Source organism: Mauremys mutica, chromosome 10, assembly GCF_020497125.1.
Source record: "Mauremys mutica isolate MM-2020 ecotype Southern chromosome 10, ASM2049712v1, whole genome shotgun sequence".
NCBI classification, from domain to species: domain Eukaryota; kingdom Metazoa; phylum Chordata; order Testudines; family Geoemydidae; genus Mauremys; species Mauremys mutica.
In genome coordinates, this window is record NC_059081.1 from 62,216,818 (window position 1) to 62,234,279 (window position 17,462).

Genomic DNA, 17,462 nt, shown 5'->3' on the forward strand with positions numbered 1-17,462 from the left:
AGCACTCCAGCTGGGCAACTGCCTTTTTATACCTCACAACCAGTGCTAAGTGTGCACACGTTAACAAAAGTCTTTTTTTCTGTTCATAGAGCCAACTCATGACTCTGGGGGATCATTCACTCTTTGTACTAGTGTCCATAGGTTTTGTGTAGCGGGGAACAGGTTTTATTCCTATTGTTACCAGTGACCAGTTCTGGGCCCTGGATCTGTCAGCTCAGCCATTTTTACATTGAAGACAACATAGTTCAGGAAAAGAGAGAAACTTCTGGCTGAGTGACAGAGGGGATTGGATGTTGATGCCATCACAATCATTTTGTATAGAGTCTCTGTGGTTGCATTGTTATAAGTGGATGCACAAGTGGTACAATAAAGATGGAAGAGGGTTCAAACGACAACATAGAAAGTAGGGAGATAAAAACAGAAATGTGCATGTCAAAAAAAAATGTCAAAAGGGCTTAGGCAGATCTCAGGCATGTGTGAGCCCTTCAATAGCTTTGTGGTCAGCAGTATGGAGTCTGGAACATACTCCCACGAGACCAGCAATCACTGAGCCCCCCACTTTTTAACATAGGTGTAATTTCAGAGGGCAGATGACGGTGTTGCTAGTCTAGCTACAGAAATCATTTTCCAGCTACTGTGGAGTAACTTTTCTTTTATAATGGTGGCTCATGGGTGCAGCATAATATTGGATTGAACCTATGTACTTAGGTCCTGTCTATATGGGGTTGTTTTTGCACTGCTGCAGTGTGTTTGATTTAGAGGTTTGTGCTGGTACAATTAGATTGATGTAGTTGGACCGGTGCAAATTTTCCTCATCTACATAAGTCTGTAATGTCAAGTTCTGAATTATTTGATTGAAATGCCAATTTCTTACATAAAGGTTTTCCTCAATAGAGCTCAAAGTGCTTCACCGTCTTTAAAGGATTTATTCTCAAAAGACCCTTGTGAGGTAGGTGGTGTGATTTTTCTCTGAGACCTCTTTCCACTCTTCTTCACAACTCAGTTCAACTCCAGGCGTTGTCATTCGGTTATCTTTATCTGGCATGCAGCAACACTTCACTGAGTTGATGAAACTCAAATGTGAGGTGGTGGTGGATGTAGTGTTACAGTCTGTACCCCCATTTGTACTCCTTTTATTGGAGGATGATAAAATCCATGCAAAGCATGCCGTGTGAGGTATCATTCAAAAACTCATAATTTCCTGATCATCACTGTCCTAGTAAAATGTGTGGCAGCATTGTATATAAAGTTTAAGATTCTTCTGTGTTATGTTCAGGGGAGGCTCTATGTATTTTGCCACCCCAAGTATGGCAGTCAGGCAGCTCTCGGCGGCACGCCTGCAGGAGGTCTACTGGTAATGCGGATTCGGTGGCATGCCTGTGGGAGGTCTCCCGGTCCCACACCTTCAGCGTACCCGCCGCCAAATTGCCACTGAAGCTGCAGGACCGGCGGACCTCCCGCAGGCATGCCGCCGAAGGCAGCCAGACTGCTGCCCTCACGGTGACCGGCAGGCCGCCCCCTGCAGCTTGCCGCCCCAGGCACGTGCTTTGTGCGCTGATGCCTGGAGCCGCCTCTGGTTATGTGAGTAAGAGCAGCCACAAACCACTTCTTCAGAGACAAAAGCCAAATGGACGCCTCAGCCATGTGTCAATAAGATCAAATGGACAATCACCTGCTTAAGTGGCCATTCTTTGTCAGGAAAGAGGGTGTGAGTGAAAATCTATATTTTGATAAATGAAGAGCTTGAGGTTCCCATCCAAACAGACTTTGTCTCCTGGACTTCAGCTGGAGATGGAGAGCGAACTATAAAGGGGGGGAACAGACACCCCAAAATACTTCTCACTTTCTCTCTGCTCATAGCATCAACAAGACGTGAAGGACAAGGAAAGTGACACTGGATTGGGGCAAGGGTCCAGCCTGCAAAGGAATGCAGCCAGTAAGACTGCTGAAGTATGTAGTGAGAGAGACCTTTGCTTTGAATTCATTTAGCTTATTAAGTTTTTCTTTTTATTTCTTTGTAACCAATTCTGACTTTTATGCCTCCTTATTTGTAATTACTTAAAATCTACCTTCTGTAGTTAATAAACTTGTTCTATTGTTTTATGTAAACCAGAGTGTTTGCACTGAAGTGTTTGGGGAAACTCCATTTGAGATAAGAGGATTTGTTATTAATACTTGTCTATTAATAAAATGATGGACTTTATATGAGCTTGTATTGTCCAGAAGGGTGCTGAGTACAAGACACAAATTTCTGGGGGAAAGTCATGGTCCAGGAGTTTGCTGGTGTTGCCCTGCAGTGTAATTGAGTGGCTGGATGTAGCACTCATGTAGTATAGCTGGGGCTAATTTAGATGCTGCAGCCTGTGTGTGGGCAGACCAGGAGTGGTTCCTTTCACAGTGAAAAGAACAGGAGCACTTGTGGCACCTTAGAAGCAGTGTAAAAGGCACCCCAGGTTGGAGAACTGAGGGGACACATCTGTTCAACAGTCCAGATTGTACCCTGGGTAAGGTCATGTTAGGGCACATGACATATATATCCAATGATGCACAGAAACTCTCTCCCTTTATAAACATTTACACGTTTTACTTCATTTTCTATATGATGCATGACATATGCTGGCAGTGGCTCGCTTACTTTGTAGGAGTCAATCCCCGTACAACATGCTCTGTCCATGTTTGACCTACTCTTTACCTCATGTTTTCATTCCCGATTTATTGTGTCCATTATTATTTTGCTCATAGTAAATGGTTCCGTGGGTGTTCCCGCTCCTAGCTAGCTGAGAAACTTTGTCTCTTAACTTACAGCCCATTTACTTTTCTTAGCACAAAACATTCCATTTTTAGCCTGCTGATCTATTTACCTCCTGAGTCCTGTCTTCCAAAAGACTTCAGAGGAGCCAGGTCAATCCTATGTTAAGCGCAGACTGTACCACTCTGCTTTTGGGAAAGGCTGGCAGGGAGATAGATCCTTTAGATCCTGCTGGATGTTCAGTTATGTCTCCTTTGGCATTGAATCATGCCTTGGTTTTTTATACATCTGCTTTCTTACCTCCACACTCCTGTGTATCTCCAAAATCTGCATCTGCAAGTCCTGTACCAGGCTTCTGACAGGGCCACTGTAGCTAGATGGGCTGGAACTGGGTTAATTATATCCCTCCACACTCTCATCCAGACAGATGCACACTTCTTTGACCCCACAAATCCGCTCCCATTGTCTGAGTCAATAACCTTAGGCTCCCCATCTGCAGAACACATTGCTAATCAATTATTTCAGTTTTGTTAGGGCAGTCACATATTTAGTGTGGAAGGCCTCCTCCTCCAGGTGTGAAAAAGCATTTACATCAAGTAGCACATACTTGTTACCCGATAAGGACAACTCCCCAGTGTAGTCTATTAGAATTCATTTCCATGGACCTCTCAGTGCCTGTCTCAGAAGAGCTGTTTTTGTTAGCTGGATTGTGTCTGGCACAGATTAGGGAAGTATCAAGGTGTTCCTTCAAGTCTCTTTCTCATTGGGGCCACCACCATATTTTTGCTAATCTGTCTTTGGCATCTGTGTCTTTGGAGTGATCACCCCTTGTACATTTGTGTTTTGGCTGCAGGCTTGCTCCCAAAGTGGCCTTAACTTCACATCCTGTTGTTAAAGCGCTACTAATAATAGTAGGGTCCAGATTTTCCTGGATGTTATAGTGGACAGATTACTTCACCCAAGAGGTGATGGCATTTTAGATTTGATGTTGGGGAGTAGTGAGGATCTCATAGAAGAACTGGGTGTAGAAGACAACCTTGGTTCGAGTGACCATGAGCTAATTCAGTTTCAAATAATAATAACAAAATAAACAAAAATAGATCTGCAATGAGGGTCCTTGATTTCAAAAGGGCAAACTTTAAAAAATGAAGAGAATTAGTTAGAAAAGTGGACTGGAATGTAGAACTGAAGGATGTGAAAGCGGAGGAGGCTTGGAATTACTTGACATCAAAGTTGCAAAAATTATCTGAAACCTGTATCCCAAGCAAGGGGGAAAAATTGTAGGAAAGGGTAGATGAGCAAGCCTCTCAAATAGGTGATTAAGAGAAAGCAGAAATCCTACAAGGAATGGAAGATGGGATACATCAGCAAGGAAAGCTATTTTTTGGAGGTCAGAGAGTATAGGGATAAAGTGAAACCTGCCAAAAACCAAGCAGAGTTGGACATTGCAAAGGAAATTAAAACCAATAGTTAATGGTTCTACGGCCATATAAATAAAAACAAAACAAGGTAAGAAGTGGGACTGCTAAACACTGAGGATGGGGTGGAGATTAAAGATAATCTAGGCATGGCCCAACACCTAAAGAAATACTTTGCCTTAATGTTTAATAAGGCTAATGAGGATCTTAGGCCTGGTCTACACTAAGAAGGGGGTTCGAATTAGGGTATGCAAATTCAGCTACGTGAATAGCGTAGCTGAATTCGAAGTACCCTAATTCGAACAACTCACCCGTCCACACGCGGCGGGGTCGAACTCCGCGGCTCCCCCGTCGACTCCGCCAACTCCTTCTGCCGAGGTGGAGTACCGGAGTAGACCGCGGCGCTTCCGGAGTTCGAACTATCGCGTCTAGATCAGACGTGATAGTTCGAACTCCAAAAAGTCGAACTCTCCGCGTCGAACCGGCAGGTAAGTGTAGACGTACCCTTAGGAGTAGTGGGAGGGTGGAAGTCAGACTCAAACAGCTAAACTGGGGGGCCTGAATAATTTCTATCCAAGAATATTAAAGGAACTGGTACATGAAATTGAAACCCAATAGCTAGGATTTTTAATGAATCTTTAAACTCAGGGGTAATACTCCCTTACTGGAGAATTGCTAATATAGTTCCTATATTTAAGAAAAGGGGGAGGAAGGGAAATGATCCGGGAAACTAAGGGCCTGTTAGTTTGATCTCAATTGTATGCCCGGTCTTGGAACAAATTTTGAAAGAGAAAGTAGTTAAGGATGTAGATGTAATTGGGGGAGGGGAGGGGGAGAATACAACATGTGGTTTTACAAAAGTAGATCATGCCAGACCAACCTGATTTTCTTCTTTGAGAAGATAATTGACTTTAGATCTACTGCATTTCATTTGTCTCAAATCTATCTGCTCTAATTTATCTGGATTTCAGTAAGGCTTCTGATAGTTTCACATGGAAAATTATTAGTTAAGCTGGAGAAGATGGGGATTAATATGAGACGTGAAAGGTGGATGAGGAGCTGGTTAAAGGGAAGACTACAATGGTACATACTGAAAGGCGAACTGTCAGGCTGGAGTGAGGTTACTAGTGGAGGTCTTTAGGGAAGACAGTTTTGCTGACATGCATTTTTTTTTTTTTTAAAGATTAGATGCTGGGTGCTAGTGGGGCAAATTGGGAAGTAGCACAGGATTGTGGGAAATGCCCACCAGATAGCTGGTCTGGAGAGAGCCTCATAACCTGGAGGGGGTGACTGTGTTGCCCTAGCCAGAGGGCTGAATCATGAAGTCACACAGAGCACCCCAAGTCATGAAGTGAGAGAGCGAGATAGGTCACAGGGGCATTTGCTCCTGGAAGTGGGAGCAAGGGCCCTCTAGCCTCAGGGACAACAGGGGTCATTTGATGCTCATACCCTGAGCTGAAGGGATAGAGGTAGGTTAGCTCCCAGGACTCACCCTTGAGCCTGGGTGTATCTCTTTGGATGTGTGAACTGGGCCGGGGTGCTTTTCTCTTCCTGCCTCCCAGAGTTGTCTGCTGGGCTGCTGTTGGTGGCTCCTACAGTTAACCTCACACTGAGGTTCAGCCCTCTCAGAGCTATTGTTTCAGGCTGGCTGCAGACTTGGGCAGACGACTCTGAATTGGTTCCACCTGGGTCATATTCAAGCTTTGCTTCACACCCCCCTGGAACAGACACCTCAGCTTTCGTTACACACAGAAAGTTCCAGTGTAATCCAATGATTCCAGTAGCTGGGGCCCTCGACCCAGGCCTGTGGTGCCTATGGCTAGTTAATCCTGCCCTGCCCTGGATCGGTGATCAGGTAACTCTGGCCTGAGGCTCGGCTGGGCAGAGAGATATGATTGGCGTTTCTCGGCTGGGAGGAGGATGTGGCTGATTCCGGCCATCACCTGGGTGCCCAGCTCTCAGCCACCAGGCATGGAGCAGGCAGAGGGCTCTGGCTGCTGCTCCCAGGTGATGCTCCCAGTGCCTCTTAAGACCTAGTTCCAAATCTGTGGCCATGGGTGGGCTGGAGGTTTATCATCTAGACTACAGCAGTATGGTTACAGTCCTCCCGCCGCCTCTCTATCCTCCAAGCCCTTTATGTTTCACTCTATGGTTCAGCTCCTATGAAGTCGCCCTCACTTAGGGTGACCAGAGAGCAAGTGTGAAAAATTGGGACAGAGGGTGGGGGGTAATAGGAGCCTATATAAGAAAAAGACCCAAAAATCGGGACTGTCCCTATAAAATCAGAACATCTGGTCACCGTACCTGCACTGCATTTTGGGTAAGGACTGCACAGCCATGGAGGTGATTGGGACAGAGCCAGGTGCTTCCGTACTCCCTTCAGAAGATGATACCGTAGCCCAAGAACACAGGACAAGCCTCGATGTTCCCCTTAGTACATTTACAACAGTACACTGAGAGCACAATGGTTGTTAAAGCATTTTATTTCTTGAGACCCTTCCAGGCAAAAGGCATCTTGATTCAGTAGAGATCAGTGGCACGTCTCAAAGAGCCGACTCTGCCACTCATAGCACCCCACTCGCTGAATCTCCGGTACTGCCCTGGCCTCAGCAGGTATTGGCGGCCTCTGTAATTCGGCAATTCGTAGAGTATCCAGTACCCCTCCAGCACAGAACAAGAGAGCATCTCGGGGGAGCGTAGCTGGTCCATGACTTGTGGAGAGTCCTCGGTTAATTCGACCATGTTGCCTCTGTGATCCTCCTTCTCATAGATCTTTATCCTGTAGGTGCCCCTGTGCTGTGACAGAAAATGAGACAGTGTAATAGAGTGACCTCAGCAGGCTGGCTGCCTGTGATCCTGGGCCCTGAGTCAGCCCTGTGCACTGCTCCAGTGATGCAAATGGTGCTTACAGCTGCCTCTGCTCCCCACAGGAGGGGAATCTTTGAATGCTGCAAAGGCAGCACATCCACCCATTTGACTCAGACCTACACCAGCCGTGACTCCCACCCTTGGTGCAGGGGCTATGTCTGGGGTGGGGAAGAGGGAGCCCAACCAGACACAAGAGGGGACAGGGCTGCAGTGTACAACGCTGTCCAGTCCTCAGCCAGCACAGTGCTCCCATAGGCCTGGAGTCCTCAATCTTTTTCTTTCTGAGGCCCTGTGATGGGCCGTGCATGCCCTGCACTGGTACTGCAAGGGTGAACTCTACTCTTTGGGCCGAGGAGGCCATGCACCCTCAGCCCTGCTGGGCATGCTCCAGCTGGAGACCAGGTATAAAAGGGAGCAGCCCAGCTCATTCGGGGCTGACTGCCAAGGAGGGAGGATGCCTGCTGGAGGCTCCAGCCCTGGAACTGCTATGGCCTCAGAAGGAAGAAGCCGGAGATGCTGAGACCCAGGCAAATGCACAAGTTCCTGCATATGCCCAAGGAGCAACTAAGCTGCCAAGAGCCGGACAGGCTGAGGAGCCTACAGACTTCGGAGATGCCAGGACGACACCACCAGGGACAGGGTAGGAAATAGCTCAGGGAGACTAGGCATTGTACCAAGTGTTTTCAGTGTGTTTTGGATGGATTCCCCACTGACTCAGTGGCAAGCATACTTGCCCCTGTCAGGGCCCTGAGTTGGAAACTGGAGCAGGGAGGGCATGGGGTCCCCCTTCCTGGTTGCCACCCCCCTCAGGTGGCGGCCCACTCCCTTGACCAGCCTACTGGAGAGCCACCATATTGACTCTGGCCATTTGGCCACATAGTCCTGCTGACTCAGGCCACAAGGACACGCAGTCCTGATGGATGGCAGCCATATTGATTTTACCCTTAGGCGAAGCTATCCCAAGGTAAGGGGTGTTTGAATAGATTCAGCCACGGTGCCATAATTATCCTCACTCCATCCCAAGAAGGGACGGGTTGCACTTGCTCCATGACAGGGTCCCCTAACATGGTATATAAAAACTCCACGGACCTCTGTGCCACAACAACAGGTTTTCTGCATATAAAAGCCAGGGTTGCCATTAGAGGGTAGCAAGCAGGGCAGTTATCCAGGGCCCCATGCCACAGGGGCCCTGTGAAGCTCAGCTGCTCAGGCTTCAGCTTCAGGCAGGGGTGGTGGGTGGGACTCAGGGCACTGGGGCTTTGGCTTTCTGCCCTGGGCCCCGGTGCGTCAAATGCTGGCCTTGCTTTGCAGACTCTCAGAAACCCACTCGTGGCCCACCGGGGGCCTCGGATCCCTAGTTGAGAGCTGCTGCCATAGGCTACACTAAGTTCTACTGGGGAGCGTTTCAGGCTTCAGCAGCCCCAGAATCAAGGAAACAGAAAAGTGAGTTTGTTCTAAAGAGTCACAGAAAATATTGGGCCCAATTCTCCCCTCACACTGGTGTAACTCTCTGAGCTTCAAGGAGTTACACCTTATTTTACACCAGTGTGAGGGGAGTGGGCCCAGTGTATCTCCAAATCCCCAGAACTTACAGATACATTTTCCCTCCTTAACTCAAAGTATGTTGTTGTTCACTGTCCATATTCCTAACCACAGGACAGCTGCACCGAGGCCCAGAACAGGCAGTAGTGGTGGAAGGTGTCCTGTCCTATCCTATCCCTGCAATGTCCCCCAGCCATCCTGGAGGGATGACCACTAGGAGGAAGAAAGCAGTTCTCGTTTTCAGGCCTTGGTAGCTAAGCTGAAAATGATCAAGCAAGTGCCTTATGACGGTGGCTTGGGCTTGGGTGGCTTGATTTTTTAAAAGCAAAATCGAACTCACAGACGGGATCATCCGGCAGGACTTAATGGAGGTGCTGAAACCCTCAGACTGCATGTCAGGATAATCCCCTCGTTTCAGAAAGAACTGCTGTCCCTGGAAGTTGGGACGTTCATAGAGCATGAAGCAGCCACTTTCCACGCGGACGGAGTTACAGCGGCTGAGCTGACTTTGAAAATCCGGCCGGTCGCTGCTGCACTCAACAGAGCGGCCCTGGAAGTTTCTATCCTCAAAAAGGATGATCTAGTGCAAGAAACAAATGGCAAAGTTTTCAGTAACATCCTATACAGTGTGACTGCGTCCTGGCATTCCAATTTCTCTCCGTCCAGCACACTAAGCCTGAAGTGTTCGGGCCTTACATTTTACTGACTATGGTGATAAATTGATATACTCCTGTGACTTCAGTGGGATTGATCCTCATTTACACAAGTGTAAGCGAAAGCAGAATTGGGCTCTGAGAGACTAATATCCAGGGACAAATAGAGGCAGTAAGTTCCCTAGCTCTGCATTCTTGATTCTCCTCTTCTACTGCCATTGGTATAGGCCAGGAGTAACTCCTTTGACAATAAGAGACTAACTTTGATGTAAATGAGAGGAGAATCTGGTCCCCAGCTTCAGACTGACATAGCAAACAATCCAGTCCAGACAGGTTTCTCTTACCTTTTCCATCGTAGCTGGATTCAGGCTACAAGCCATAGCACTGCAGCTGGGCAACTGCCTTTTTATACCTCACAACCAGTGCTAAGTGTGCACACGTTAACAAAAGTCTTTTCTCTGTTCATAGAGCCAGCTCATGACTCTGGGGGATCATTCACTTTTTGTACTAGTGTCCCTAGGTTTTGTGTTGTGGGGAACAGGTTTTATTCCTATTGTTATCAGTGAGCAGTTCAGCACAGCCATTTTTACATTGAAGACAACATAGTTCAGGAAAAGAGAGAAACTTCTGGCCGAGTGACAGAGGGGACGGGATGTTGATGTGATCACAATCCTTTTCTATAGAGTCTCTGCAGTTGCATTGTTATTAGTGAATGCAGAAGTGCGCTGTACAGTAAAGATGGAAGAGGGTTCAAACAACAAAATAGAAAATAGGGAGATAAAGACAGAAATGTGTATGTAAAAAAAAAATGTCAAAAGGGCTTAGGTAGACCTCACATGTGTTTTTGCCATTCAGTAGCTTTGGGGTCTGATATATGGAGTCTGGAACGTCCTCCTGCAAGACCAGCATGAGATAAGCAACTGTTCTGTAGCTGTGCAGCGTCCACCCCCACCTGTAGCAACAGAGGGCTGTTCTGAGTCTCCAGGTGTGGTCATTTCCAGCACATCTCATCATCCCATATTTCAAATAGTTGAGCTTGCACAATATTTAGCATAGCAGCTCAAGGCCAGGCTGTCTTCCATCAGGCTGAACAAGGAGAAGGAGTTTCTCAGGCCTTGTCTACACTACAGAGTTTTGTTGACAAAAGTTAGGCCCTTTAATTAAAGCGCTTCCATTAAGTAACTGTTGCATGTCCTCTTTATGGTCCTCATGTCAACAGAGCCCATGCACACTGGCAGTGTGGGCAGGGGCGGCTCCAGGCCCCAGCACGCCAAGCACGTGCTTGGGGCAGCACGCCGCGGGGGGCGCTTTGCCGGTCGCCGGAAGGGCGGCAGGCAGCTCCGGTGGACCTCCCACAGGCGTCCCTGCGGAGGGTCTGCTGGTCCCATGGCTTCGGTGGAGCATCCGCAGGCACGTCTGCGGGAGGTCCACCGGAGCCGCGGGACCGGCGACCGGCAGAGCGCCCCTGAGTGTGGGTAGCTATGCCACTGTGCAACTGGCCATAGAGTTTTGGGAAAGGTTTACTCAGGGCCGCCCAGAGGGCGGGGGGGAAGTGGAGTAATTTTCCCCAGGCCCCACAGGGGCCCCCACAAGAATTCTCCAGCCCCGGCCCCACCTCTGCCTTCCCCCATCCCTCAGCCCTTCAGCGCGCTGCGCCCAGGAGCAGCCCTGGACAGCGCTAAAGCAGCCTGGCTCGGGCGGGGCCTGAGCTCCGCCCCGCTCAGAGCCACATGGTAAGGGAGCAGGTCTGTGAGCTCCGGTGCCGCCGGAGCCAGATACTGCAGCGCTGTCCAGGGGTCAGGGCAGCTCCTGGACGTGCCGTGCTGAGGCTCTGAGAGAGGGGAGACGTGAGGGTAACCCAGGAGTGGCCCTGGACAGAGCTAAAGCGGCGTGGCTCGGGCGGGGCCTGAGCTCCTCCCCGCTTGGAGCCACATGGTAAGGGAGCAGATCTGTGAGCTCCGGTGCCGCCGGAGCCAGATACTGCAGCGCTGTCCAGGGGTCAGGGCAGCTCCTGGACACGCCGCGCTGAGGCTCTGAGAGAGGGGAGACGTGAGGGTAACCCAGGAGCGGCCCTGGACAGAGCTAAAGCGGCGTGGCTCGGGCGGGGCCTGAGCTCCTCCCCGCTCGGAGCCACATGGTAAGGGAGCGGGGCTGCGAGCTCCAGGCTGACCGGCGGGAACTTAGGCCCTGCTGGAGCCAGGCCACTGCAGCGCTGTCGAGAGCCACTCCTGGAGGCGGCACACTGAGGCTCCGGGAGAGGGGGGAGGCGGGGGAAAGCATCGTGGCAGGGGGTCACGGGGTTGGATAAGGAGCAGGGAGTCCCAGTGACAGTCAGGGGACAGGGAGGGAGCAGAGGTTCTGGGGGGTGGTCAGGGGACGGGGAAGGCGGGGTTGGATTGTGGGCATTCCGGGGGTCTGTCAGGACTCGGCGGGGTAGGGGTCGGGGCAGACAGGGAACAGGGGGGTTGGTGGGGGGTGGGGTCCCGGGGTGGTGGTTGGGGAGGGAGTTTCAGGGGGGCAGTGAGGGGACAAGGAGCAGGATGGGTCAGGGATTCTGAGGGGGGCAGTCAGGGGGCAGTCAGGGGGCAGGGCCAGGCTGTTTGGAGAGGCACAGCCTTCCCTACCCTAAAGCTCATTCAGCAGTTTGAGGCTCGCAGACAGCTATTTAACACAAAGAGCCAAGCTGTTATCTTTTCTGTGGGGGAGGGATCACATGAGAAGAGCAATATCCTACACCACCTACTTCCTTCCCTACCCTACCAAGGGAGACCACCACCCCTGCATTCCCTGAGGCTCCAGAGGGGTTAATTCAGTAGTTCTCAAACTTTTGTACTGGTGACCCTTTTCACATAGCAAACCTCTCAGTGCGACCCCCCCCCTTATAAATTAAAAATACTTTTTTTATATATTTAACACTATTATAAATGCTGGAGGCAAAGTGGGGTTTGAGGTAGAGGCTGACAGCTCGTGACCCCCAGTAATAACCTCGTGACCCCCTGAGAGGTCCCGAGCACCCTGTGTCCATTCACATGCATGTGCTATTTTGAGCATTTCAGTTTTCACAACATAGGCTCATCTCAGATTCTGGAACAAGCTCAAATGCTCAGTTCATGGAGTATGTACATAGTCTATACTAAAGACAAACCCACAGTAACTGTTCCAGTTTGTGAGGGACCTCGTGGAGCTAGTATCTAGGAAACAGATACATTCATGGAGGTTACATCCTTTAATGGCTATTAGCCAGGATGGGTAAGGAATGGTGTCCCTAGCCTCTGTTTGTCAGAGGGTGGAGATGGATGGCAGGAGAGAGATCACTTGATCATTACCTGTTAGGTTCACTCCCTCTGGGGCACTTGGCATTGGCCATTGTCGGTAGACAGGATACTGGGTTGGCGGGACCTTTGGTCTGACCCAGTATGGCCGTTCTTATGTTCCAAGCTAAATGAACCCAACGTTATGGAGACAGATATGAGTCAAGGACGCCAGCAGAGTATCAGAAACTTGGAAAAATCTCTGACTGGATGGGCTCAGGCGTTTGGTCACAAGCTGAGGTGGTTCAAAAGTTTTGGATTTTTTTTAAGCAGAATTTTGTTTATTGTTTCTTTAAACAAACACAGCAAGCAGCAAATATTTGGCCACACACTTATGAAACCCCAAACCATGTTCAGGTTTTGGCAGACTAATTTTAGCTTTTCAATTAAAAAAAACCAAACAAATTTTGAAGGAAAGCAGACATTGTCCGTGATTTTTTTTCTGCTTTTTAAAAAACCCTAGTTTTCGATCCAAAAAAAGTTTTGATGGAAAATATTTGTCCAACCCTTTTAATGAGCTTTAGTGCCTTTTAGCACTAGCTGATGCTGAGAACCAGTGATACCTTGTAAAGGTGACTTGAAAAGAAGTTTTCTCAAAACTGGGTTTGTGCCGAGATGTGGAAGGTTTTTAAATGTTTATTTTTCCCAGGGCTACCCGGGAGGGGGTGAGGGGGGGCAAGTGGGGCAATTTGCCTTGCGGGGGCCCCCACGAGAATATAGTATTGCAACTTTTTTTTATGGAAGGGGCCCCTGAAATTGCTTTGCCCCAGGCCTCCTGAATCCTCTGGGCGGCCCTGAGGTTTACAATGCCTCATGGGGTAGGTACAGTCACATGATGCAGGTTTCTGAATCCCATTGTTCCATGGGCAGCCTACTAGATTGCCAGCTGCTTGTCAGCTGAAATGTATGTGAGGCAGGAGGGGGAGAGTGTGTGACAGGGACTGTGTGTGTGTGTGAGAGAGAGAGGGAGAGTGTGTGTGTTGTGTGAGATATAGGGTGGGTGGGTGGGGCAGGGGGAATGTGTGTTTGGGGAGAGTGTGTTGGCATGCTGTTGCTCTAAATTCAGACAGCAGCCTGAGCAACCAACAGTGCTGGGTTTACAGTGGTGCCAGTGGCGCCTTGGAGCTGGGCCCATGCTCAGAAGGGGCCCCGGCCTGCTCCGCTTGCACTGCACCCTGAGACCCCGCTGGCTCCCCCCGCCCACCACTTGCTCCTCTCAGACTGCCTGCTTGCTGGCTGAGGGGTCCTCTCCATCCCCGCCCCCACCCACCTGCTTCTCTCTGCCCCCTGGCCAGACCCCAGTGCACCTCCGGCTCTGGGCAGTCTCTGCTTCCCACCATCTGTGGGCCCCACCTGTCCCCCCGGAGCTGAGCCTCCTGGGATTGCTGCAGAAGCCTGACCAGTGTCAGGTCTCAGTCGGTGGGGGGAGGGAGGGAAGGATGGGGCTTGGCTAGGTCTCTTCAGGCAAGTGGGTCCTTAGGAACCCCGGCCGGGAAAGGCCCTGGCCTGGCTGATTGCGCCATTCCCAAGGGGCCGGAGTGATTCCCTGCCCTGGGACCAGCCCTGGCTGCGCTGCCGGCTCAGCCTGGCAGACAGTCGCCTCCCAGCAGGGCCAGTGAGTGTGGCCGGGAGGCAGGGCCTGGGGGAGTGGGTCTCTTAGGGATCTGGGGTGGTGCTGGGCTGTGAGGGGGCAAGGAAGATGTGTGTGTTGGGGCAGTAGGGAATGGGGGATCTCTTAGGGGTTTGTGGGGGTGCCGGGCAGGGGGACACTGGGCAGGGGTGGTGGTGTGCAGGGTGCTGTGCATTTGTGGGTGGGTCGGGGGGCGCTGGCCATAGGGAGTCAGTCAGTCAGGGGGTGTTGGGCAGGGGGGCTGTGTGATGCAACATGGGCCCGCACCCTGAGGGGAAGGGGCAGGCTGGCAGCACAGGGCCAGGTGGGCCACTGTGCATCTGGCAACTGCCGATTTGTAAATAGTGCCCTTGCACTGGGCTGAGCAGAGTGGGGCCGCCCCTGCCATGCCATGCCCCGTTGCCTCTGGCTGGCCCCTCGCTCTGGGGACTGACCTCCCTGCGCCATGGTCCATTGCCTCCATGGGGGCCCACAAATATGTTTGGCACCAGGCCCAAAAAGGTTAATCCGGCCTTGGCAACCAATCCTGCGGATGGGACTTAGTCTGCAGAAGAGAAGAATGAGGGGGGATTTGATAGCTGCTTTCAACTACCTGAAAGGGGGTTCCAAAGAGGATGGATCTAGACTGTTCTCAGTGGTAGAAGATGACAGAACAAGGAGTAATGGTCTCAAGTTGCAGAGGGGGAGGTTTAGGCTGGATATTAGGAAAAACTTTTTCACTAGTAGGGTGGTGAAGAACTGGAATGGGTTACCTAGGGAGGTAGTGGAATCTCCTTCCTTAGAGGTTTTTAAGGTCAGGCTTGATAAAGCCCTGGCTGGGATGATTTAGTTGGGTTTGGTCCTGCTTTGAGCAGGGGGTTGGACTAGATGACCTCCTGAGGTCCCTTCCAACCCTGAGATTCTATGATTCTATGATTCTATGACCCCACATCAGCCCCTGGCTCTGCATAGCACAGCAATCTTCATCTCCCCCGCCGCCCCTGCAGAAGCAGCTTGCTCTGCCTGCCTGCTAATTCCACATTAAATGGTTCTGTGCTTCCCTCTGAGTTCTCCCACAGCCTCCTCAACTGCCTGGATCCACATCTTCAGCAGCTCTGTGAGCTCTCCACACTGAGGCTATGGCTACACTTACGGTTTGCAGCGCTGGTAGTTTGCAGCGCTGGTCATCCAGCTGTGCAGGGCCAGCGCTGCAGTGTGGCCACACTGACAGCTACCAGCGCTGCAGTGTGGCCACATTGGCAGCATTTCCAGCGCTGTACTGAGAGGTGCATTGTGGGCAGCTATCCCACAGAGCACCTCATCCCGTTTTGGCGCCGTTTTGGCGCTGAGTATTGTGGGAAGGGGAAGGAAGTGTGTGGGTCATTCCGCTTCCTGTTCCAACGCCCCGTGGTGCATCGCGTCACTTCCCAGCAGTCACACTTTCGCCGTCCACGTTTCTTGCCATTTGTGAGTGCAGCACGCTGTGAAATGGAGCCTGAGCTGCTGAGGAATTTGCTGCTGACTGTCGCCAGCACATCACGTTTGGCAGTTGAGCTATTCCTTCAGCTCCAAAGTGACAGTGAGGATTCCGATGATGATATGGATTTGCCTAAAGCGGGTGACATGAAATTGCTTGTGGCGGTAACAGAAATGCTCAGCACCATGGAACGCCGCTTTTGGGCTTGTGAGACAAGCAGTGAGTGGTGGGATCACATTGTCATGGAAGTCTGGGATGACGAGCAGTGGCTGCAGAACTTTCGTATGAGAAAAGCCACTTTCATGGGACTGTGTGCTGAGCTCGCCCCCACCCTGCGGCGCAAGGACACAAGATTGAGAGCTGCCCTGATGGTGGAAAAGCGGGTGGCTATTGCAATGTGGAAGCTGGCAACTCCAGACAGCTACCGGTCGGTCGGGAACCAGTTTGGGGTGGGAAAGTCGACCGTTGGAATCGTGTTGATGCAAGTTTGCAGGGCCATTAATCGCATCCTGCTGAGGAGAACCGTGACTGTGGGGAACGTGCAGGACATTGTGGATGGCTTTTCAGAAATGGGTTTCCCTAACTGTGGAGGGGCAATAGATGGGACGCATATTCCTATTCTGGCACCACCCCACCTAGCCTACGAGTACATTAATCGCAAGGGGTATTTCTCTATGGTTCTCCAGGCGCTTGTGGATCACCGTGGGCGTTTCATTGATATTTACACAGGCTGGCCTGGAAAAGTGCATGATGCACGCATCTTTCGGAACAGTGGCCTGTTCAGGAAGATGCAGGAAGGTACATTTTTCCCAGACCGAAAGATCACAGTAAGGGACGTTGAAATGCCCATTGTGATCCTTGGGGACCCCGCTTACCCATTAATGCCTTGGCTCATGAAACCATATACAGGGAAGCTGAACAGGAGCCAGGACCGTTTCAACTACAGGCTGAGCCGATGCCGAATGACTGTGGAGTGTGCTTTTGGCCGTTTAAAAGCTCACTGGAGATGTCTATATGGGAAGCTAGACTTGGGGGAAAGCAGCATCCCTGCGGTTATATCCGCGTGCTGTACCCTCCATAATATGTGTGAAGGGAAGGGTGAAGCATTCAGCCAGGCATGGACCAACGAGGTGCAAGTCCTGGAGGCTGAATTTGCACAGCCAGACAGCAGGGCTACTAGAGACGCCCACCACAGGGCAACAAGGATTAGGGATGCCTTGAGGGAGAAATTTGAGGCTGAAAGCCAACAGTAATGTTTTTTTGCCTTGACCAGGAGTGACGTGCACTGGTTACAGTGCTTTTAAGTGCCTGTGTTTTCCTTGATGTTTGTTACCTGTGTTTTCATTGGGGTTTGTTATCTTTCACTTTATGCAATAATAAAAACTGATTCATAATCAAAGAAATCATTTATTTAAAAAAAAGGAAGTACACGGGCAGGGGGGTTGGTTGTTGAACTGTACATTCATAGTTTTTCATATGTACTGCCAGGAGCGCTGTGCACCTCAGGATTGTACTGTTGCATGGTGATGGGGGTTGAGTGCAGAGGGTAAGGGTCGTAGTTCTCTGGGCTCATAGGTGACCGTACAGGTGTCGGGGGCAGCTGGTGATGGTGTAGGTAAGAACCTGGATGCTGGGGAACGGGACTTGGAGCTGACATTGGTGCATAGGGGAAAGAGGTTTGGGAGGGTGGGGGTTTGGCACGGTAGTGCTCTGCCTGCATTGCTACCATTGACTGCATACAGTCTGTTTGGCGCGCAATGAGGTTTATAAGCTGCCTCGTGGTTTTCTTCAGCGTCAACGCCTTTCTCCTGCTTTCTGTTTGCCTCCAGTGATGC

General features: G+C 50.6%; 1 protein-coding gene across 1 annotated transcript; it reads right to left on the minus strand.

Moving 5' to 3' along the window:
- Positions 1-6,687: 6,687 nt before the first annotated feature.
- On the minus strand, positions 6,688-9,583 carry LOC123378656 (gamma-crystallin B-like). Its single transcript, XM_045032721.1, has 2 exons — positions 8,918-9,583; positions 6,688-6,963 (listed from the first exon to the last, which is right to left on the minus strand). Exons 1-2 carry the CDS (start codon positions 9,035-9,037, stop codon positions 6,688-6,690), a joined length of 396 nt encoding a protein of 131 aa, XP_044888656.1. The 5' UTR covers positions 9,038-9,583.
- Between the last annotated feature and the right edge of the window lie 7,879 nt (positions 9,584-17,462).